Source organism: Malaya genurostris, chromosome 3 (assembly GCF_030247185.1).
Source record: "Malaya genurostris strain Urasoe2022 chromosome 3, Malgen_1.1, whole genome shotgun sequence".
Lineage (NCBI taxonomy): Eukaryota > Metazoa > Arthropoda > Insecta > Diptera > Culicidae > Malaya > Malaya genurostris.
The window spans coordinates 206,010,435-206,035,426 of record NC_080572.1 but is presented as its reverse complement, the minus strand read 5'-3'; the positions used below and the strand labels follow the sequence as shown (position 1 = coordinate 206,035,426).

Here is a 24,992-nt window from a genome sequence, read left to right as displayed (position 1 = left end):
CCGGACAAAATTGTACACCTACTTAAACAAAATACTTTTCATTTGAAGATTTCCATTAGAAATTGGAGTGATTTCCGGTTTGGAGCACATGATCACTTCTTCCGCTACTTTCTGAACCTAGAACGAAGATCCAGAAGCAATGTATTTGGTCAAAAACTAACCCAACCTGTTCAATTGAATAATCGTACGGCTAGTTGAAAGTATTTGGCTTGATTTTCAAGTTTCATGTTTAAAAACATGCTTTTGGAAATGAAATATTTATACTTATCGACCAGTAATTCCGAAACAGAAAGTAGTATCCGTAAGAAAATCGATTGGGTTCTTTGGGATTATAAGCCATTTCGTTTGAACCTACACGGAGAACCCTCCGATCATAAAATTGCGATATCGCTCTGTTCACGTCGCTTCAAAATGTCAATGAAAACAACATCGATGGTTAAAGCGTTTGGGAAAATTGTGTTCGTTCGATTTGAAGAAAATTATGATTCCATGACAAGTGTTTATCAAACAGCGGTGTTGCGATAAAGTGAACCTTGTTTGAGCTGAAAAAGGTTTGGAGACAAATTAGAAAACGTTTACTGATTTGGTGTTACAAAAATCTTACAAAAATCAAAATCACTCATAGATCAGATCAGTTGTGATTTCGTAACGATGATTTATTCCTTGGTTAAGATCAATTGTGATGAAATCAGTCGTGATTTTTAATGTGCGAGATCAGTCATCTTAAGATCAGCAGTGATCGGTAGTTTTCCCAGCCCTGTTAATAACTAATAATATTACTTGTCAATATAAAATACTGTTTATATTGGAACAACGATACTTATTTCAAATAGATCATGACGTATATCAGTAAGTATATTTTGATTAGTATCGCAAATCAATAACATTGTTCGAGTTGATTCAATTAATAGGAATGTCGAAAACAACTAAAACCGATTTGTTTTTCAACTGACAGAATTTTGTTTCAATAACAACGCCAGTTATTTCAACTAAAATATTTGTTGAAATTGAAAGGTATGTGTCCTCACTAATTGGCAGCATTCATTTTCAACCAATTATTTAATAGTTGTTTCAACCATCGTTTCTACTAATCGAAAAACAAAAATGACAGTTTCGTTAAAACAACAATCGATTAGTTGTACCAAATTTTAACCAATCAAATTCAGAAAATCAACTAATATTCTGGTTGAAATGGGATCGCGGGTGGTTCCGTGTAAGCTTGTGAAAATTGGTTGAGCGGTCCTTGAGAAAATCGAGTACACTTTTTTTTGCACATTTTACCCCGTTACTCCGGAACCGAATCCGGATGAAATTCAATAGCAGGCTATGGGACTACAGAGCCTCTCATTTGAATCAATTAGTTAGTCTCTGAGAAATGCGTTTTTTTTTAATTCTGTTAATTTTCAACCTCTCGAAGAAGCATTCAACTCCAAACGATGTTTTGAAACTTGCACACTTAGATTGGATTACCGATCTGAGTTTTTTAGTAAAAATAACGAGTTTTAAAAAAATACAGTAAAAAATGAATTGAATATGTGTTAGATTAACTGAACAAAAATGAGTCATTTTCAAAGCACGAATGACGTCCCAACAAATGTAAATTTGCACTATTTCAAAGGTGTGTAACGTGATTAAGGTAATGAGGTACTGCAGTAAACAAACGTTAATTTATGCTTTAAACAAACGTTAATTTATGCGTTTGTGTGAAGACAATTTTATTACTATCCAACGTTGTCAACGAGAAACAGACTGAGGATAAGAATAAGAGATGTTGATTGTAAAATAACATTGGACAAATGTATTCGCTTCAAAAAACTGTAAATCTTTTATAACATTGTTCATGGAAAGATTTTTCTGAGTTTTAAAAGTGACCAAATTACCCATTCTTGTGAAGTCTTTGTTCTTTTCAAAAGCAAGTGGATCCAGTTTAATCATAAAAATCAGCAAATTATTTTAAGATGCAGTTATATTTGAAGTAATTGGTTGATTTTAACAAAGATAAGTGATTCTAAAGCTAAACCCTGATTAACTTATATGCAGTGTGTGTTTCTTCAACAATCAGTTCATGTTGCCATCTAATAAAACAAAACTACACGATCTTCATCCATTTGCTTTGTTTGATTCATCAGCACGCAAATTTTGAATTTGTCAGCGTCGTCTTTCGGTTGCTGCTCGATTTCCATTTCCGTCCTCATGGAGTACAAAACTTCTAATGCATCAAACATAACCCTACGTGGAATAAACACCTCATCACTTACTAAGCTGTGTTTGTAGAAAAGTAAACCGATCCCACCACGAAACGCGCCGATTATTCAGAGTTAACTCAGCTTAGACCGTGGAAGCCCATGGTAAGCCGGCAATGAATAGCAATAATAAACAGAACTAACAAAACGTTTCCCAACCTGTAAGCCTAAATACCGGTGCCATGAGATTCGCTAAGCTCTTTACATAATTTACACACACACGCGCTCCTGAAGGCGTCCCGAGTCATCAGCAGTTCTATTTGCCCTAATGATAGTCCCCCCCTGGAGGAGTAATAACTAGCTCAATACGATTTTTCAAGTGCACTATACAACGCGCCTCATTCGGCTGGACAAATATTTTCCTTCGGTTCGTTTCGCCTTCTGCCGGAGGAGAACCTCGTATTTGATGGCAAATTACGCTTGTGACGATGGTAAATAAGAAATGAAGAATTGCGCTCCTTTGCGTGGCCGACCTGCTACTGCTGGGCTGTAGGTAGAGGCTGCTGTTCAAGTCATCAAACTACCCATAAATATTGCTGGGCGATTTTTTTCCATTCATTTCACAATGGACCGGCTAACTGACCGACTGACTGCTCTAACTCTAAGCAGGGTTTTTGCTATTTTTCACATCGTGTTCCCCGGTTCCTTCAAAGGCAATTAATTAGTCGTGTGTACCGGTTTTTGTTTTTGTTCGCCGCGTACTCTAGATTGACTCAAAGTAGGTAGCACCGATGTTATTTATGAGAAAAAGGTGCACGGAGAGGAAATGTCAAACTTTCCGCACTGACTGACTGACTGACTAGCTGACGGGACGTTGCCGGGCAGCATATGCTGCAAATGACGTTAAGGTTTCGGGAAGAGGAACAGCAACACCTGAAATCGCCTGCTCGTTTGACCGAAAGCACGCGAAAATAAGTTATGAGGTTGGCGCTCGTTCCGAGTCCCAGTGCAGTGCACTGAGTGTAGCTGAGCGGCACACGGCAACAAAAGTGCCATTTAATATTCTGACGCATTATAAATTCTGCTTTGACCACCTTCAAACTAAGGAATAGATTTGTTTTTTTTTTTCCTGTTCCCAAGCTCAAGTACATTGTTTGTAACTCGAAAGAACATCTGACAAAGGGTCGAAGGTAAGAAAAATATGATTTATTTCAAGGCTATGACACTTGTTTAAGTTTTGTAACACTGTACATTTCATGCAAAGCTAAAAATATTTTTGATGAATATAAAAATGAACATGTTCATACCTTTCAATATACAAAATATTGCCTCACATGAAATGCTCAACTGACCCAAAATAATTGCAGAATATTTCCATAAGTATGAATTAAATTAAAGCGAGCCATCTTCCTGAATAGGTCAAATCACCAAGAGCCATATCGCCGAATTTCATCAAGGCATCTTCACAAATTCTTCACAGATGAAAACTGAGAGAGCCATCGGTGATCCATCGTTAGAAGCACCGGCTTCTTCGGGGAGAGTAATTGAATCATTTAATATTGAATCCATGATTTTACTCAAAAACTTGTAATCGCCTCGTTTGTTTAGTTTACGAAACACGGTTTCTATAACTTAATTTGGTCTGAAAGAACAGCAGCGAAGCCGAACTACAAACGAACGTTAGCGACACGGCGAAGACGCATTAGTCTACATTCCATTTGCGTTCGTTTAACGGTAAAATACACCAAATATAACGACATTAGGTAAAGTATACCGATTTGTGAGCTATCGAACAGAAAAAGCAATTGAACAGATCACGCATATTATTTAGGACATCTGTCATTTACCCGTTTTTGAGTAAGGAGGGCCGAGTGTCATATACCATTCGACTCAGTTCGGCAAGTACGTAAAATGTCTGTGTGTGTATGTAACAAATATTGTCACTCAATTTTCTCAAAGATGGCTAAACCGATTTTCACAAACTCAAATACAAACGAAAGGTCTTATGGTTCCATAGCCTCCTATTGAATTTCATCCTTATCCGAAATTACAAGGTAATCTGTGCAAATCTATAAGATAATGAGCACTTCATTTTATCGAATTTAAATTATTTTATAGATCCGACTTCCGATTCCGATATTACAGCGCGATAAGTGAAAAATTTTTAACTTCAAAAGTTTTTCACAAAAACTGGCTAAACGAGGTGCAAATTTGTGCAAAACTAACTGGTACATTTATCTAGTTGGTTGATCTTGTTAGTTGGTGAATATATAAACCTACTTTTGGACTACTAATCCCCGATTTCCGGTTCCGAAAGCACCGATAATAGTAAAAAAAAAAGCTCCAAAAACAGAACTGACTTCGATTTCTAAGCAACAGTTGAACCGATTTTTTTAAATCCTGATTCAAGTTAAAGCTTTCGTTATCTTAAAATATACTGCGCAATTTCATCATTCCGGATCCCAAATTATATGTCGATGAGTGTCAAATCTTTCAAACCGTCATACAAAATGACGATACAAAACCGGTACGCATCGGTACGTGCAGGTGTGGTAGGCGAAAACACCACCGCATTTGCGAACGATGCACACAGCGTGCTTTGTTCAATTTCGTATAGCGAGCGAAATAGCCACATATATCCACTTCATTTTTTAGGAGCAAGATCTGTAAATCTGTTTCAGGTGATTAAAATTCTGCATTAAAATTCTGTGTACGAAAAATAATAAATTAAAGCGCAACGAAATGGAAAAGTCATAAAATCAAATCTGAAAATGACAGCTTCTACCATCTTACATTATGGCCAAGGCCACTTGTCTTATAAAAAAAAACCTGTTTTAATCCACCTTGTGGTGTAATGATGCCTTTCTCATATCAATCATACCATCATATATAATACTGTGGTATTCTTCAAAATAATTTTCTTCGATTCCTAAAAAGAATAACCGAAATCGATTTGTTTGACCGTCTACTGATAAAAACTATTAATTGGAGAAGATTTGAGGTCAATTTAGAAAACTTTTTACGGTTTTTCGCCCTTTTCAGTGATGGTATACAATTTTTAACACACTTTACCTTATATTTCATGATCCAGAAGTCAAATCCAGATGAAATTTAGGAATTACGTATGGGATCACAGGACCTTTCATTTGAACCTAAGTTTATGAAAATCGGTCGCGCCATCTATGAGAAAAGCTAGAAAACATATTTTCATAACCCCATAACTCCGGAACCGGAAGTCGGATCTAAACAATATTCAGGAATTTTGTATGACCTTTCATTTGAACCCAAGTTTGTGAAAATCGGTTCAGCCATCTCCGAGAAAAGTTAGTGCAAAAAAAACGTTACATACACACATACGCACATACACACATATACACACACACATACACACACAGACATTTTGCGTACTCAACGAACTGAGTCGAATGGTATATGACACTCGGTCCTCCGGTTCTGAGTCGAATGGTATATGACAGTCGGTTTTCACAGTAATTGCATAATCTTTCTATATGAGAAAGTCAAAAACTTAGAAAACATTAAAAAATTCCGCTAAAATAATTGCAAGAGAAGTTAATATTGATAGCAAAAGCATGATGTTTGTGTCAAATAATGTTACTCGTCTTTGTCGGAGATGGATTGGCCGATTTGCACAAACTTAGGCTCAAATAAAAGGTCTTATAGTTCCATAGCTTGGTATTGAATTTCTTCCGCAACCGACTTTCGGTTCGGGAACATAAAAGTGTAACATAAAAATTCTGTAGGTACCGCTGTAAAAAAATATTTTTTTCGATTTTTGGTCTATAGACTTGGCACTTCCAGCAGTTCGACTGTTGAGAGCTTATCAAAAAACGTAATAATTACTTAGCAAAATTAAGTGTGTACGCTACCAACCTGTACTCTATAATTTTCATTTACAATTGTCAATTTCAGTTGATTTCGGATAGTAATTTTCAACCGAATTCTCAGTAAACGTTTACTTACTGTAGTACCTCTCAGTACTGGATGCCAACAAACGTTTGCTTTGGCTGATTTCTCTTCAGAGTTGACATTTTCGGCTGTTCAACTTTCGACAGAGTAATATTTGCACTGCGAAATTTGGTGACCACACCTTAATTTCACGAAATAATTTTTTTTAATTTAAATTGGATTATCGATCTCAGCTGTTCAAATCTCGATATTTGATTTTTTCAGTAAAAATGACGTTTCGTCACAGCGGTACCTTGAAGTACTGCTGTCAACAATTGGGCTGATATATCACACAGGTAACCAGTAAGCACTAATAATGACATTAAAATAGTCTTTCATGAACACCGAAAATTCTCATAGCTCTATATCTGCAATCTGGAAGCTCATTTGTTGTAAATCAATCCGAATTCAACTATCAGAATGCACACTAGCCATAAATTAGCATTATCTATGAATAGTCGTATATTTTGCCAAAGTCAACCTTAATTCAGTCACAAGTGCGATTGAAATACCAATAGCGATTATTTGCTTCATAATGCGGCATTAGTATGTGCTTATTGGTTGCCGGAGCAGTAGAATGAAAATGTTCTGTAGTCGGGCTGTTAAAAACTTGTCAAAATATGCAAAAATTATAGAACAAAAATTTAGTGTGTAGCTTGCTTCTACCCTCTCATAATATGTTACATTATACTATCTCTTTTATTTTAAATACAGAACATTAAGTACCATAAACATTCAAAATTAAATGGTTGAAAGACTTCACCTGATTATTCTTGATTATACATGATGAACATTGCAACCACGGAGCTCGTTGATTTGCAAGTCAAAACATCAGATTACAATTGAATAAAAGCATTAACCAATTGCTCGCATAACAAGAACATTTCCGTGTTGTCAAATCTAAGCCGCTAGTTGATATTCATAGACTAATTAGTTAACCAAACTGCAGATCACAGTCGACCCCCTAAGCAGCAAAATCCGCAAAATGCCCCTTCGGCATGCCAGCAAGCCCCTCCCGAGAACGCGTGCGCTCAGCAGATACGCTCCTCGCACCCATAATCAGGCATTATCCCGTTGAACATATGTCACGAATTTCGATGGGAGTATAACCGCTCTAATAACAGCCCTGCACGGTGCGACATATTCCCCCATCATTGCAGGGACGACGATATTTCAAATATCCGATCATATGCTTTGGATATTGCCGCCGCCCAGCACAGCCGTATGAATCCAGCCGGAAGAAAGCAAAGCGAAAATGACAAAAGAGCGCTTTTATTTCGGGAAACGACACCCTCGTTCTCAGTTCAAACGATTTCACCCTGTCGAGCTCGGCCAACCCGGGGGCGTCTAGCACGATAGGGGCGTTGCCCGCGTCGTTCCTCCGGTTGGTGGTGGTGGCGGCGGCGGCGTCGACTGACTGCGGCATTGAAATGGAAAATTAAATTTACATTTCAACACCAGAACCCACATAGAACGAGTGAAAATATCAAAAAAAAAAGTAAAAAGGACGCCAGGAAAGTGCGCGATTTTTGACAATTCCCAACAACCGACCATGACGTCGTCGTCCGTCCGTTCGCTTTCACAAATGGCATCACTCGCTGGAACACTAGCGGATATCCGGTGGCGCCGTTGAAAATCGTACGTACCATTGAATCGAAGAGTGTGACATCCTGAATGCCACCATTTTAGAATCCCGCGAGTGCAATCGAATCGAGCCGGGATTGGTCATGACGACGGTTAGGACGTGGTTCAGGTGGGATAATAATACAGGATTTTATTATACAATTTCACATTTCACATTTTGTCTGGCAGAGAAATACGTACATTCTTTCAAATTGCATGATAAAGTTACGAACTTTTGAGTTTTCTTCAGCCATTAGGGTCTGTGAAGACTTTTAAAATTTTTCTTCAGTTGTAACTTGTTGTTTACATTGAAAGTTTTTTGCCTTTCTCATATAGAAAGGCAAAGGCAATGCAATCACTGCGAAAACCGACTTTTTAACCGAGGCCCGGAGGGCCGAATGTCATATACCATTCGACTCAGCTCGACGAACTGAGAAAATGTCTCTCTCTCTCTCTGTATGTGTGTGTATGTATGTAAAAAAACTATGCACTCACTTTTCTCGGATTCAAATGAAAGGTGATATGATCCCATAGCCTGCTATTGAATTTCATCCCGATCTGACTTCCGATCCGACTGAACCGATTTTCACAAGCTAAGATTCAAATAAAAGGTCGTATGGTCCTATAGCCTGCTATTGAATTTCATTTGGATCTGACTTCCGGTTCCGGAGTTACATGGTAATATGTGAAAATTAGAGAAAAAGTGTGCATTAATTTTTTTCTGAAACAGCTCAACCGATTTTCACAAACTAAGATTCAAATGGTCTTAAAGTTTCTTAAAAATTTCTAGAACATTTTTTCCAGATCCGACCTCCGATTCCGGAATTAAAGCGTGATAAGAGGAAAATTACCAATTTCAATAGTATTTTTTCACAAACGATGCCCAAAAACAGGTACAAATCCCATAACATCTGATGAATTCTTAATTCGGCGATACTGGTCCCCCCTTTTCCTGTTCCGGAAGCACCGAAAGTGAAGCAGAAAAACTTAAAAAATAGAACTCACTTCAATTTCGCTGCGATGTTCGAACCGACTTTCACATATCTTGATTTGAATTAAAGCTCACATTATCTTTAAATCTACTGTGAAATTTCATCCGGATCCGACTTCCGGTTACGCAGTTACAGGGCGATAAGTGTAAAAGTTTTCAGATCGCCATATAGAATGACAATATGTACCAGACCGAACGCAGAAGAAAACACAAAACAAACGATGCGTGCTTTGTTCTGTTTCGTACACGCCATGAAGAAAACTAGTGTGTAATATTGGTAAAAGACGGTGCTGCGGTTAGTAAAAATTATAGCATTTATGATCAGTACGACCAAAAGAATAAATGAGTGTCAATGAATTCAAATTTATTTGAAAAATACGAAATTTTCACATCCGGTAGTGCAGTATTAGTGGTGGTGTATGTTAATGATGTCAATAATAATAATAAGAGTAATAATCCTACTACATGTTTTATACTGCCGATTCATGCTGTTTAGATTGACTTACATATGCAGAAGTAACTGAAACGTAGGGTCGCTTTGTTTGTTAGATTTCGTTTAATTGATTTAACCCTGCAGTCAGGTTAAAAAAAAGTTACATTAAAAAGGTTCGTGGACCATTTGGTCCGTTGTGTATTTTCCATAGAAAATACACAACAAACGCTATACTGTTTAGTATTTTTTGTGTTACTGTCTTTTTATATAATTTTGTTACACGAAATATATTCGCTAACACAAATATTCCCAAATAACACACACGCACAGCCAGAAACGCGCGTTGACATTGATAATAATAACTTTTTCAAATGTAAACAAATGAGTCTGTGTGTAAAGTGAGCGCCAACATATGACAGCTGCGGATCAGCTAGGCAGTTTGTGTTCATGTTTTGTTTTTTCTTGACGTGATTTTTGTTTCCGATAAGATGGCAAGTTATAAAAGATATTCAACAAGAAGTACAACTATAGCTGATCGTGAAAATGAAATTCAATTGAACCGTGATTCTGAAGAAGAAGAAAGTGATTTGGATCTATCGGATGTTGAATTTTTACCGACAATTTCCGATGAAAATAATTCTGATTCTGATTCGGATCCAGAAATTGAAAAAGAAATTGATAACAATATAAGCAACCAAACTGTTGCTTTGTCTATCGATCCCATGTTTGTTTCGAAGAATCAATTGCAATGGAGTGCAACTCCTTTTCCGCAGCCAATTGGAACATCTGCACATAACATCATGACAACGCATCCAGGTGTAACGAGATTTGCAGTATCGAGATGCTGTGATATTTTGTCTTCATTCACTTTATTTTTTCCAACGACAATGGAGAGACTAATTATTGAGAACACAAATAAGTATGGTCGAAACAAATTTGATGATAAATGGAGGGATATTGATGAAGTCACATTGCATGCATTTTTTTCCATTCTGATTCTTGCGGGTGTCAGTCGGTACGTACTATATTTTTATTTGATTCTCAATAAACATTTTATTTTTCATATCTTTGTTTGTACATTGACAGTGGCAAAGATGAAGATATACATGGAATGTACGATAAAATGTTTGGTCGTCCACTGTTCCGTGCGATTATGTCCGAAGACACATTTCAAATGATCAATAGAGCACTACGATTCGATGATGTGATGAGCCGAAGACAAATGAAAAGTAGTGACAAATTTGCACCAATTCGTGATTTGTGGAACCGCTGGGAAGAACTCCTTCCAATGTTTTACAATTGTCATGAAAACGTGACAATCGATGAACAATTGTTGGCGTATAGAGGAAGATGTTCTTTCCGACAATTTATGCCATCAAAACCGGCCAAATATGGCTTGAAATTTTGGCTAGCAGTTGATTCGAAAACGGGATATGTTTGGAAAATACAACCATATCTTGGAAAAGAAGCTAATGCAAATCCAGAACGCAATCAAGGCCAACGTGTTGTATTGGATTTGGTTGATGGATTGCAGGGACAAAATGTTACATGTGATAATTTTTTCACAACTTTAGAGCTCGGAGAACAACTGTTGCAAAAAAAAATGACATTGGTCGGCACAGTTCGAAAGAATAAAACATTTATTCCTGCCATATTACTTGATTTTAAAAAGAAACCGCTATACTCTTCTACATTTGCTTTCAATAAAACAACGACATTAGTCTCGTACATCAGTCATAAAAATAAAGGAACCGTATTGCTGAGTACGATGCACAATACACCTGATGTTGATAACGCTGGAGAAAAAAAGAAGCCTAAGATCGTGTCTTATTACAATGCAACAAAAGGTTTGAGTTTTTGTTAATTTTTGGCCAACTATATCCTTGTCATTCATTGTCTTTCATTAGGTGGGGTGGATACGGTCGACCAAATGATAGGCTACTTCAGTGTCAAGCGCAAAACAAATCGGTGGCCAAACGTAGTATTTGCGAATATTTTAGATGTTTCTGCATTGAACGCCTATATAATATATTCTGAAATCGATCCATCATGGTATACAGGAGATACAAGTAAAAAACGTCCAACATTTCTTCGACAACTCGCACTTGCTTTGGCCGATGAATATATGAAACGGCGTACGGGAGCGCCAAGATTACAAGCTTCAAATGATTTACTAACACATATTCGATCAACATCAGCGCTATCAATGGCCTCTTCCAGCTCGATTTTATCCCGTTCCGATTCTCCATTGACTGTTCGCTCGAATATAGCAAGTCACTCACCGACTTCCTCACAAATCGGCCGAAAACGTGGCCATTGCGGTTGTTGTAATAGTAAAACTGACATAAAATGTGCTTTTTGTAATAAATTTGTTTGCAAGAATAATCGTCACATGATTTGCTTGGCGTGTAGTGATAGAGTGATGTAGGCTGCGAAGTCTGTTGAAATATAAAGGACAAATTCCACAAAAGGAATGTAAAGCCAGGACTTTGACTTTGACTTTGTAGTGATCGAAATTTCCAAGCAATCAAAAAAAAAAAAGTTTCATTATAGCGAAATCAATGAAAAATATACTATGGACCAAATGGTCCTCGAACCTTTTTTATGTAACTTTTTATTTTTATCGAAAAATAATTAAACTTTTTAACTCAAATTTTTGATTTATCATCTTTTACAAAAAAATAAACCATAGCTGAAATTTGAAATCGATATATGCAACTGTTCAAGAAATATCATTAAATAACTATCGATTTTTGGACCAAATGGTCCGAACCCGACTGCAGGGTTAATCGAAATATAGCATGAGATAGTAATTCTAGATTAAACTAGGCTCAAAACTGTTCCAGTTTTTAGGTCATATTTGTTGCTGGCAAACAAACTAACTTCGGTTATACCGGTCATCTGAAACCCGGTTTCGGAAGAATTTGAAATGGTGATTAAAAACTCACTCACTCACTTTCCTTCAAGATGGCCAAATCGATTTTCACAAGCTTATAGGTTCAAAGGAAAAGTCTTACAGTTTCATACGGAATTCCTAAATTTGTTGTGGATACTTCTTCCGGTTTCGGAACTGCAGGGTAAAGAGAATTTGTGGAGGTCGTTAGATTAAGTCCGAACAAACTTTCCTAGTTCTATTCAATGTTTTTGCGAATTCCACAGTAATATTTTTGATGTTATGAGTAATATGAGAAAGGCATCATTACACTACTAGGTGGATTAAAACAGGTTTTTTATAAATATTAACGATAGGTATAGAATTCGCTCAAATTTAAACTAAAAAATATGCACAGCACCATTTCAGCACGGTTCTACAAACATAGATTCATATGAACAGTCCTATCCTCCCATATAAGATTCCTGAATTTCATTTGGATCCGACTTCTGGTTCCGGAATTACGGAATGATATATGTAATGAAATTAAAATAATGTCACTCATTTTGTTCGTAGATGACTGGACCGATTTCGTCCATCTAACATTCAAATGAAAGATTTTCACATAAATTTATCGACTTTATCGGGTTCACAGGTTTTGAGAGTCGAAGAACAAATAAACTTATTTCAGTTCTACCAGTATTCGGTTTTCGATCACGACAACTACACAAGAATTTTATTTGGAACGCACTACGATTTCTTTAAGATGGCTCCACTTATTTTCAAAAATATCGAATCTAATGAAATGGTTTACAATCCATTTGGCGAATTTAAATGACTTCGGCTACACCGATTTTCGAATACCTTTTCCGAAAGTTTCGAGAATAGAAAAGCTAGAAAAAGGCATAAGCGAGTTCAATAAACAACATTTCAAATTGAAATAAACTTATGGTCCCATACAAAATTGGTGATTCCGTCTTTCAATTTTGAAATTCAACCGTCATAGAAGATGACGATAATCAAAAAAATCTTCAAAGTTGGGCTCAAAACTATTTTAATTTATTCGCCATTCCGTTTTAAAGAAGAACTCACTTCTACATCTGATGGAATGCTTAATCGATTGTCATACGTTTAGATTAAAAGGGATACTTTTAATGTTTCATACAGTTTCTACCTTCGATTCATCTTGTAGTTCCAAAATCATAAGGCAATGAATGAGTAAAATTTCAAACTGTCATTAGAAACGACGCTCATTAAAATAATTTCATGAAAACTAAAAATTTCCAAGAATATTCACACAAAAAACACATGTGGAATAATTTTCGTTACATTTCGCCTTAGATTCGTCAGTGCGGAGCAGTTCGAATTGAACTGCTTAAAGTGTTAAAGTTAATGCCATCATCCAGCTACCATGCGCGCGGGTGGTTTTAGGAAATTTTCGATGGAAATTTTGAAAAATTTGAGAAACCAAAATCATTAAGACCTTTAAATGTGCAGGGCAAAAATGGCTGAAAAATTCGGAGGATTTTTAAAGTCGGGAAACAATTCAACGACTGAAAAAATAATGAAAACACTTGATATTTTACTATAAAAAAGATATTATTAATTTTGATATTCAGTTCTAAGAATACGATAAAAAGCCCTGTAGCAATAATTCATAAGAATCTTAAGATTCAAATAATTTCATAGGTGTATTCAGTCAATCTACCGAATGCATCGTTTTCTGATGCTCAAAATTCCGTCTCCCAGAAGTTCCTATCACAATTCATGTCAAAAGCTCGTCTATGTTTCAACTTATCAGAAACGTATCGAACAAACGACACCGAACAGTACAAGATCAAGTTCCTCAAACAAGCGACGAACCCGACAACGTCAACCAGGATCAGTAGAGATAAAAACGATGAAAATCCAAACCAAAAAACCGCCTGATACAGCATGCAACGACCTGTATGGAAAAGAAGCACCTTCAATTTGGCTCGATCCATGTGATCGGTGGTACGTCGAACCAGTGTCACCGCTGTCGTTTGAATCGAAGTTCGTCATTTTCGTCGTGTTGCATTAAAAATTTAAATAAGTTCGCATAATTTAATTCGATTGAGAGATTTTCCACACATTCATCAACCATGAACTGTGCGAGAAGCGTCGTAGCCGAAATACCGTGAAATTGGCAACTCACAAAGGGTGAGCATTGGCTTTTGTTTTGAGCATTGGCTTTTCAAACAAAATCAGGTTTGCTCTGACACCTCCAAACTCTAATGCGAATGAATGGATGCGAAAACGGTGCCGAGTTGCTTTCTTTTTGAGTACATCAGTTCCTTGAAGGAACAAAAAAAGACGAGCTTCGTTGCAGCTGAGCTCTTAAATTAATTTTATATCACATCTATAAATAATATTTTATGGCGAGTACCAAATACGATAACGCTACAATTAGGCCGGTTCAACAGTTGTGTGCGTGTCCGAAAACCCGTTGCCAACAGATGGCGAACAGTGGCCGCCACTAACGAAAAAGCAATACCCGAGGGTCAGCTGTGCAATACATCAGGGCACACGACTAGTCAATCGATTTTAATAAAAATCAATCAACTTCAATTTGCTGGCACCGCAGTTTTTCCGCGGCGTTTCCCATAGTATCCAAGTTCGATCAGACCTAGCAGCTCCGGCTGCTCCATACCATGCACTACCACTACCCTTTGATCAATGATTTATTTACTCTTCGATTACTTTGCCTCCATCATGTGATATGGTTCAATATGCAGAAAGGTGCGAAAAATAATTGCAAATTGAATTTTGTGCTTCTCTGCTGGTTTCCACGTCTGCACCACCAATCGTATGTCATCGTGACGACTGTCAGTTCTATTCGTTCGGCTTGACAGGTTTCCGACAGTGTTGCACGATGAAATTCAACGCGGACGTTGATCCATGGCAGGGGGAAAAGCCACAATTGAATTATGGTCACTTGGAAACTATCGAAAATGTATCTTAGTAACTTGTTTACACTTACCATCTTTTGGTGGACTAGCGCAGGGAGGTGCATAACTTCCTAAGTGATACCCGGAGTACGAGTTTTGGTGCATGGGCGGGAAAGGATAGCCTAGCGCACTTCGCGGACTCGGAAATCCGGAATCCTGCCCGCCCTGTGCACTGAAATGCTGGTACCCACTTCGGATGCCACCATACCTGAAAAGAAACAGAGAAAAAGAGAAAATGAAAAAGATGAGCGTCTCAAATTATCTAAAAATTAATGCTACGCGTCTGGTGTATTTCGCCTACGTTATGCTACGGCTTGAAAATTGTGCGCAGAGAAAAATCCAACTCCAAATTGGAGCCAATTTTTCAAAACAATTTACCAGCAAACGAAAAATGCTTAATTTTCACTGTGTAATATCTTAATTTTAGAATAAAGCCTTCAATTTTCAGTCGAATCAGTAGCCGATGTCCGCTGTTCAGTTCAAGCGAAGGAAAAAGAAACTAGGTCTTGCCATTTTTTTTTCTTACCATGCGTGAGATTTTGGGAAAATGCAACTCGCACAACAAAGAGCAAGAAACGCACTGAGCACAATAAATCAATCAATTTGTTCACCTCACCAGCACTATCACACAGACATAAAAAAAACACAGGAGAGATTGGATACAATTTGCGCAAATAATTTCATCCGTTCCGAATGTTCGAATTGGAAAATCTCATTCAGCTTAGGCTCGGGTCTCGGGTGCAAAAATTTGGTGTGGTTTTGTTGTGAACCGGAAAAAAAAACAATAACTTGCTGAAGCTTAGGTACGTATGGATCAGTATCTCAGCGTATTTGGCCATCAAACCATTCGAAATGCTGAGTGCTTTAAACTTCATATAAAAGTCTCTTAAATGGCTACTTCTAGGAGAAATATCACTATGAATAAATTCGTAATGTAATTTAGAACTAGTAAATAAATGACTATTTTTCATCAAGAATCTAAAATTTTGAAAATTCCGGAAAATTCTTATGACTATAACTTTTTCATTGCTAAAATGGCACTACCCAAGTAACAATCCAAACTTGTTATAATTGACATGTTTCTCAATTGCTCCAGATTAGATATGTTAGACAATTGATTCAACACATTTTTGTAGGGTATGTAAAATTCATTCATATTACTGCTTGTGAAACCAATTTAAAAACCTGAATGGATTAAGTTCCACATCCGGTTTTTCAACTAACTGTACGACAAGATCATTTGAGCAGTTTCAATTCCGGTTTCAACTTAGCAAATATTACTGTTGTGAAACATATGAAACAAGAAACTTGTTGCACATCATACAAGAAAAGTGCTCTTTTCAAATCGCATAATCGTTGCGAGAAGAGTTGATAAATTCAGTACTAGAACAATGTTTGCTACTACTATTATAATCTCATTAACGTCAAAAGTTGGTTTTAATAATAAGTTCAAAATAAAACATTGAAAAAATATTAAGAACCCGTGCAGTTTTTCAATACATATTTCTTTGGTTTTTTCTCTAATTCTTGTAAAACATTGACCTTTTTTCCAGTGTTTATTTTAGAGTGCTCAACCGATTTCCTGTGGCTTATTCATGAAAGCGATTTTTATGGATACACCTAGAAAAAAATGTACACTCTTACCAGCCGCTACCTAGTTTTGGGTCAAAACCTACCCAAAATATAATATATTGCATCATTTTTGGTAACGAGTGATGACCTCAAAATTTAGGTAAATGCAAGTTTCCCAAAGTGTTATGCCATAACAAAGCACGCTATCCATTTTTTACGATCGAGTCAAAGTTTGAGTAGATAACGACCTTATTTTGAGTAGCTTATAGAAGAGCTCGACCATGAGTAATCTCTCCTCAAAAATAGGTAAAAATGATTTTCAGTGTATTAATTTACGTCTTACAAGACTGACACAACCTACAGCCAGACAGTGCGACCAGGGAAATAGATGCATTTGCTTCGAGTTTTCGCGTTGCTATAACAACAGCATTGCAGAATTGTCAAATTATTATCTCTGCGACATTGTTTCCTAGAGCCGAAACGAAGATTTTGTATTATGAGTCGAGTAACCTGCAAAATAACTTGACGACTCTACTAATGAGATGACTATTGGTGTAGTAACTCTATTGAAGAATCTAGCCAACTCTTCTACAATCGCTGCGCTGCTGAAGTGGCGAACTTTGAACTAAGTATTGGTGATAATTTTCAGATTTTGCTTAAAGATGTGAAAAAATTGCTGGTTTGTTATATTTTTTTCTCATGAATAATAATGTACGTCTCCAAGATATGTTTGACTGATATTCATAGAGAAATCGTAAGATGAAATATTAAATTCGACGAAGTTTGGTTAGGTGCTGTTTTCATTTTTACCTTTTTTTATATATATAAAAAATAGGTATAGAATTCGCTCAAACTTTCGAAAAATTTTCCGAGGCCCGGAGGGCCGAATGTCATATACCAATCGATTCAGCTCGACGAACTGAGCAAATGTCTGTGTGTGTGTGTGTGTGTGTGTGTGTGTGTGTGTGTATGTGTGTGTGTCTGTAAGTGTGTTGTCAACTAAGAGGTCGAGATCTCAGAGATGGCTGGACCGATTTTGATCAAACTAGTCGCAAATGAAAGGTCTCCCCGTCACCCAGAACGCTATTGAATGGTTTTGAGATCGGATGTTTACTTTTTGAGTTATACGAAGTTTTATGTCAAAATTTTCAGTTTTTTGACAGTATCTGTCACATTTGACCTTGAAAACAGAATATGTTTCCAGACTTAGATTTCGCTCGGTAATACCTATCCAACAAGCCATAGATTGTTAAAATCCGTCCATTTTTAACGGAGATATCGATATTTTTGTGTAAGCCTTATTCCAGTAGAAGGAATTTTGAGCGCTGTATGAAAAAGCAATGCTTGGGAGCAACATGAAACACGATTTTTTATACTGTTACATATAATTGTTTCTAAGTACCAAAAAGACTGTGTACAGCATCCTTTTTTATGACAATTTGCCTCGGACCAATTTTAGCACGGTTCATTTTTGGCAACATAATCTTTCGAATATGGCATTTGTAAACCATATAATACCAGCATTATCGAGTTGGAAGTAATTCCATAATTATATTGATTTAAACTATTTACAGCAATAAATGCTGGAAGAACATGGCTTCCATATACCATACGACTCAGTTCGTCGAGATCAGCAAATGCGTGTGTGGCAAATAATTTCACTCAATTTTCTCGGAGATGGTTAAACCGTTTTCTACAAACTCAGATTTATATGAAAAGTCGTATACTCCCAAACAAGGTTCCTGAATTACGTTTGGATCCGACTTCTGATTGCGGAACCACAGGATGATATGTGAAACGAAATAAAAATAATGCAATTAATTTTTCTCGTAGATGGCTGAACCGATCTAAGATTCAAATGAAATCTAAGAATCATCTATGATTCAAATGAGAGGTCTTAAAATCCTATAAAACCTCTTTTTTTTGTTTCTATTATAGAGGCTTTTTAACATTAATGTCATTCACCTCTTCGGGACAGAAAAACTTTCTGACCCTATGTGCGGGGTTGGGAATCGAACCCAGGCAGGCTGCGTGAAAGGCATCGACTTACCCATCACGCTATACCCGTCCCCTAAAACCTCTTACTTTTTAGTCAGATCCGACTTCTGGTTTAGAAAATGCAGGGTAATTAGTATAAAGATGTCCATTTCACATAAATTGATCAGGTTTATCGGGTTTGCAGATTTGGATAGTCGATTACTAAATAAATTTATTTCAGTTTGAGCGGTAATCGTTTTTGGATTCGGAATGTACCCCCAAATTTTAATGTACCCCCAAATAATGAGGAAAAACTCTAAAGTGGAACTTACTTCGACATCTCATGGAATGTTCAATCGATTGTCACACGCTAAGATTGAAATTCGATATGTTTTGCAGTTTCGGCATTACAGGGTAATGAGTGATTAAAATCTCAATTTGCCGTTTAAAACGACGATAATTAAAATAATGTCATGAGAACTAAAACACCTAAGAATATCCATGCAAAAACACATGCGTATTGATAAAAAAAAAGGTATCATCTCACTGCTAGGTGGATTAATCACGTTTTTTTGTTTCAATTGTAAAGGTTTTAATCATAAGGTCATTCGCCTCTTCGGGCCAGAAAAGCATTCTAACCCTATGTGCGGGGTTGGTGATCGAACCTAGGTGGGCTGCGTGAAAGGCATCGGACTAACCCATTACGCAATACCCGTCCCCCTTTACATATTTGGAAAACTTTTAGTTTTTATGGTTCGATTTAGAGATTAATCGATAAATTTTGATCAAAGGTTATTTTATTCGTCTATTTGTTCATTATTTTTCACCCAAATCAAATCTGTATGTAAATTGGCAATTTCAAATTTCATCCGAGATTTTCAAGTATATAGGACTATTTTTAATCATCTGTTTAGTGAGAACACGTAAATAATCACATTTTCACCCATAAGTAAATCGAAAAATTTTGTATTTAGGCGAGAGCGCGTGAGAGCGATTCATGCGAAGAGAATGTGTTTCACTCGCGCCAGCTGCACACTCTAATTCGGTCTATTCGACTGAGAAGAAGTGTGCTTTCCTTTTTGTGTGATGTTTCGCTTCTTGCATCCCCTGTGTAGTCAAGAATCTTACACCAGCGTATATCACTCTGGTGAAATGCTATTACTGGTTCCAAGAGAACCCGGGACATAAAAAAATGGAAATCACTAATCTACACTATTAAATTGAATTACAAATCTCAGTAGTTAGATATTAAATATTGCTTACAGTAAAAATAATAGTAGCATTAACTTTACGTCTGCCTAGCGGTTTATTTTGAGCTGTCAGGTCGCGCTAGCTGTTCAACATGAACTACTAGTGCACTGATGAGTCAAAGTAGAAACGAAAATTCAAAATAAAAAATAATAACATTTCATCACAGCGGTACCTTGAGGTACTGTTATCAACACGTGTTTACTTGTTCTTAAATGACTGCAAAATCATACTAATCGGTAATTCAATACAGTAAGCCTTGGTATTACATTCCTGTAGTGGGATTTGACCTTCTGTTTCAACAGACTTCGCAGCCGATTCAGTGTGTACAGAACCATTGCATGGCTGATACTACGATTCTACTGACACTACGAATCCTTTCAGGTCGAGGCTCGAACATACGACATCTGGTTTCTAAGACCAGTGCCCTATGCATTGAACCGCCAACCCGGGTAATTCAATACACACGGCAAGTATTTTTCAACCGAACTATCGGCAAAATATAACTTTCTCTTACTGCATTGTCTTTTAGTACTGCTGTCAAAAAACGTTTCTTTTCGCTGATTCATCGGTTGAGGTGATATTGTCGACAGTTTGGCAATTGAGACCTAGTCAAAAGATGTAATAATTGTTGAGCGAAATTTTGTCTTTACACACTTAAATTAGATTACCAATCTCAGCAGTTCAAATCTCGGTAGGGGTTTTTTCCTTGATGTACTACTGTCAACAAATGCTTATTTGTGCTGGTGTATCAGAAGAATAAGAATGTTCGGTAGTTAAAACTCGTCACAAGATGAAAAAATTACCGAACGAAGTTTAGTGTATACGTTTGTATACGAGGTTAGAGCAGGAGATATTTGTATCAAATAAAAAAACAGTAAAATTTAACCAATTAACTATCAACGGTCGAAGAACTAGCGGTTTTTGTAAAGAAACAACGTATTAACATTTGCATACATTTCACTGACATGGTCTGAAAATTTTGAAATGTTGTTTTATTTTACCACTTTAACAGTATGCTTCTACGAAACAGTTTTACCAGCTCTCAGTAGATCAAATAGTAAACCGATGTAAATCTGCTGAATTGTCTCTCTTTCGAAAAGGAAAAATTAAACTTCAATTTGGTAAAAAGATCTTCAACTAATGGAAAAATAATATTTTTCATTAAAATTTGAGTTTGCGAAGATCGGGCTGGCCCTTTCTGAGAAATTGGAGTGACAGAGATTCTCAATAACGGCGTGATAACTCAGATTCAAATGAATGGTCTTATGGTCCTATACAAAACTTATGTATATCATCTCGATCTGAATTCCGATTCCGAAATTATACGGTAAAGTGTGTTGAAACTTGTATACGATCTTTTAGAAAACTACTCCATTCGATAGTCATTATCGGCAAAACAAACTGATTTCGGTTATCCTGATTCCCAGTTTCCGATTCCGGAGGCGCCAGAAACAGTGGTGATATTTTCCCAAATGGATCTCACTCACTTTTCTCATTCTTACTTTGAAGAATACCACAGTATTATATATGATAGTATGATTGATATGAGAAAGGCATCATTACACCACTAGGTGAATTAAGGGGTAAGGCCACCATGGAACTTCCAAAATATCAAAAAAAAAATTTGTGAGCTTAAAGTTTTCCTAAAGCCCTCTAGAATAAGAAGTAAATGTCTTGTGGTCAAAACGAATCTCAAACTGGTCGTTTACGACAGTTTGAAAAGGCGCCTCGCGCCGCGTTTAATGCATCTTGAGACAACCTTAAACGTGTTTTCTCGAAACACGATCTTCAAAATCGGGCGAATTCACAGCAGTTAGAAATCTTTATCGATTGTTTCCAAAATTTGAAGAGACTGTTATTAATACATAGTCTAATATACCACGTAGGAATTTATTGATATATTGTAAACTTTTATTTTCTTATGAACAATGCAATATGAAATTTTCATGTAAAAAATCGAACTTTTACCTATATGCTCATAATTTTTCGAAAATTTAGTATACTAGTTTAAGATATATACTTTAAAAAATATTTTGGTTATTTTTTCAGCTTTAACTTTGAAGAGCAGATTTTCAGAAAACATTTCTGAAATTGTCTTATTTTTTGAGACGGTTTTTTCGCATTTTCACTCTAAATGATGGTTCTATTTTGAGTTTTCGTTCACTATTTCCGGTACTTCCGGAACCGGGAGCTGGTAGCCGGTACAGCTGGAGTCGGTTTGTTTGGCCAGTAACTAGCATAACCATTAAACTGAAACAGTTTTGAACAAAACTTAGAAGAATTTTGACGTGTTTTTGCTTTTTCGCTCTATATGACAGGTAGCGATTTCATACACACTACCCTGTATTTCCGGAACCGGAAGCTGAATCTGGATAAAATTTAATCAACCAATGAAAACATAATACTTTTCATTTGAATTTGAATTCGCGAAGATCGGTCTGGCACTTTCTGAGAAATTGGAGTGACTTCCGGTTTTGAGTACACGAGCATTTTTATTGTACTGCCGGTGCCTAGAACGATGTTCTGGTGTACCCAAAATCAACGTATTTGGTCATAAACTAATCATACATGCCTGATTGAAGCATTTTACGGCTATTTGAATGTATTTGGCATAATTTCATTGTCGTGTCTTTCATTTGAGCCTAAGCTTATGAAAATTGGATGAGCAGTATCTGAGAAAATCAAATGTATTTTTTTAGTTCATTTTGCATATTTTACCCCGTAACTCCGGAACCAGAAGTCGGATCCTAACGAAATTCTATAGTTGGCTATGGGGCTATAAATCCTTTGAATCTAAATTGAAGAAAATCGATTGAACGGTCTCTGAGCAAAATCATGTTGCACTTGGTTGCATATTTTACCCCGTTACTCCCGAACCGGAAGTTCAATCCGGGTAAAATTCAATAACAACCTATGGGACCAAGAGACCTTTCATTTGAATATCGGTTCAGCCATCGCCGAGAGAAACGAGTGCACATTTTTGTATCATACATACACACACATACACACACACTGAGTCGAATGGAGTATATAATTTGATCCGAAAGAACTGGTGAAGTTTTGAATCTGTTTTTGTCCGGTTCTTTCAATGAAAATGTTTTTAAACAACTTTTGCCATACAAAATCCAAACCCAGGATTTACAGTCCTTGTTTTTATCCGGTTTTTGTATTTAAAAATACTTACCCGAGTTTCCTAGACTAAATTGCACTTATCCGACTTCTGCATTCAGCCGGTCAACCATATCTCGTTATGAAACTTCACAAGTAATCAAAACTAAACATTTTTTTCTCAGCTAAAATTTTAGTACAAAAATTATAGTGCAAAAATTATAGACTTCAAACATCAAGCTAACTCCAAATGGCGAAAATCGATATGGGACTGATATGCGAGCATTGACAATACAATACCCACGAGTTTAACTGGAATTGCTCGTAGACTAAAGTTTGTGATGTAAATTGAAACACGAACTTTCTTCTTCAATTAGTAAGACTGAACGAACCTTGTATCTATCAGACCCATCAGGTGTTATTTTTACAAATTAGTAATATTATGGATCATGCGTTTCCATAAAATTCATATTCGTAGCGGAGATCTGTGTCTAATTATTCACTTTTGAGTCCATTTTAAATATAATATTGATGTCCCAGCATAAGATACTTAGATATTCTGACCTTAAAAAATCATTTGCTGAAATTGTTGTGTGTGAGCAGTAATAAAAAAATATATAAAGTAAAACGACGCGATATATCATTCCGCTCATTAAAGCCACGGAAAATGCAGCTTAAAGATACCACCAATCGAGAAAATGTGTCAATTGGCTTCAGCGCGAAGAGACCTGCGGCATTTCCGCCGCCTCATATTCGCTCAATGCAAGCAGTTACACGTAACAATAGTGCCTTATAAATCACGCCTGCCGATGCCGATTCCACCTTAGCGTGTCCAAACGACGCCGCCGCCGACGACGACGACGAGTTCCGCCGTAGAATTGTATCATTCATTGAAAAATCGATGCCCGTCCAATTAAGCAATTAATTATACGGTTTGTAGGTAATTAACACCAAATCAGTGGATGCACATCATCGGCATTTTGATTTATTCATGTGTGCAAAAACTCGTCTCTCTGACTTCGGCACAGCTCTGCGCTCGGCACACAATTTCAAGTTTCAGCTTATCAGCTCTAATCAGGCTTCGCTCGAACCAATGGAATATCAGTGTGTCAAACCGTGCACATTTACCACTGCAACTAATTATCGACATTATTGTTCCTTGGTTTAGCTTGAGAATAGTGAAGGAATAGAGAAATTCGATCTTCGAACGCCCAAACTAACTACGCACGCATTTCTCGGGCCCTACCGGTTCGACTAATCTCGTCATTTTGCTGGTGAGAAAAGCCACTCGCGTGCGTTTGATTGCATGCCCGATTGGTTAACTGCGAAAATGACGAATCAATTCCGCAGTAACTGCGAATTCCTGCACGGTGACAGCTACTCACCGATAGAAAATTGTTTCATTAGAAAATGTTGCGTCGGTCGGTTGGTCGGTCAGTTATCTGATCTTTTGCGTTACATTAGAAGGCATTCCTGAAATTTTACAAAATGGCAGTCAAGCAACCGGTGACTGTGCAAGCCGGTTGTTCGTGCATCAAAACAAAATATATGTAAGGTACGAACCACAGCCAAACGGACGTTGCGTATTACACACTGGAATTCGAGAGAAGATCTCAGCTGTTGAATTCTGATTGTATATCACATATTTTATCAAACTCGGCCAACCTTTTCTCTGCATTTGGTTGTTAATAACTTATTCCCTGATTTTTATTTGATAATACGCTCAAAAGTTGTATCTTCAAGACAGCGCAAACCATTCATCGAAAAGTATAACTAGAATGAGTAAAAAAATCCTAAAGCAAAATTTAGCGAACCAGCCCCGGTCTCCTCTACATATCGAGACTTTTAATGCTTCGTGATAACTCTTTCTTAAATATACAAATATTGAATTCATTGGTTCCTACTGTCATGCGACAGTAATTGGACTGGTGCTGTAAACAGAATTAGCGGATGTGAATCGGTAGTAACTAGCTTTTTGAAAACTTAAATATTTCGAATGTCTAAAATGTTTTCTAATATACTATGAATACTTCAATTTCAAGGAGTG

The 24,992-nt window shown here is 36.8% G+C and overlaps 1 protein-coding gene across 6 annotated transcripts in view; it reads right to left on the bottom strand.

The window, feature by feature from the left end:
* Window positions 1-24,992, bottom strand: part of LOC131434897 (homeotic protein distal-less) — a 138,312-nt gene that overhangs the window by 96,102 nt on the left and 17,218 nt on the right. For all 6 annotated transcript variants that reach the window (XM_058602149.1, XM_058602145.1, XM_058602147.1 and 3 more), the window contains one exon: window positions 15,070-15,245. In XM_058602149.1, the coding sequence (XP_058458132.1) occupies window positions 15,070-15,245 (176 nt within the window). The remainder of the gene's footprint in view (window positions 1-15,069; window positions 15,246-24,992) is intronic.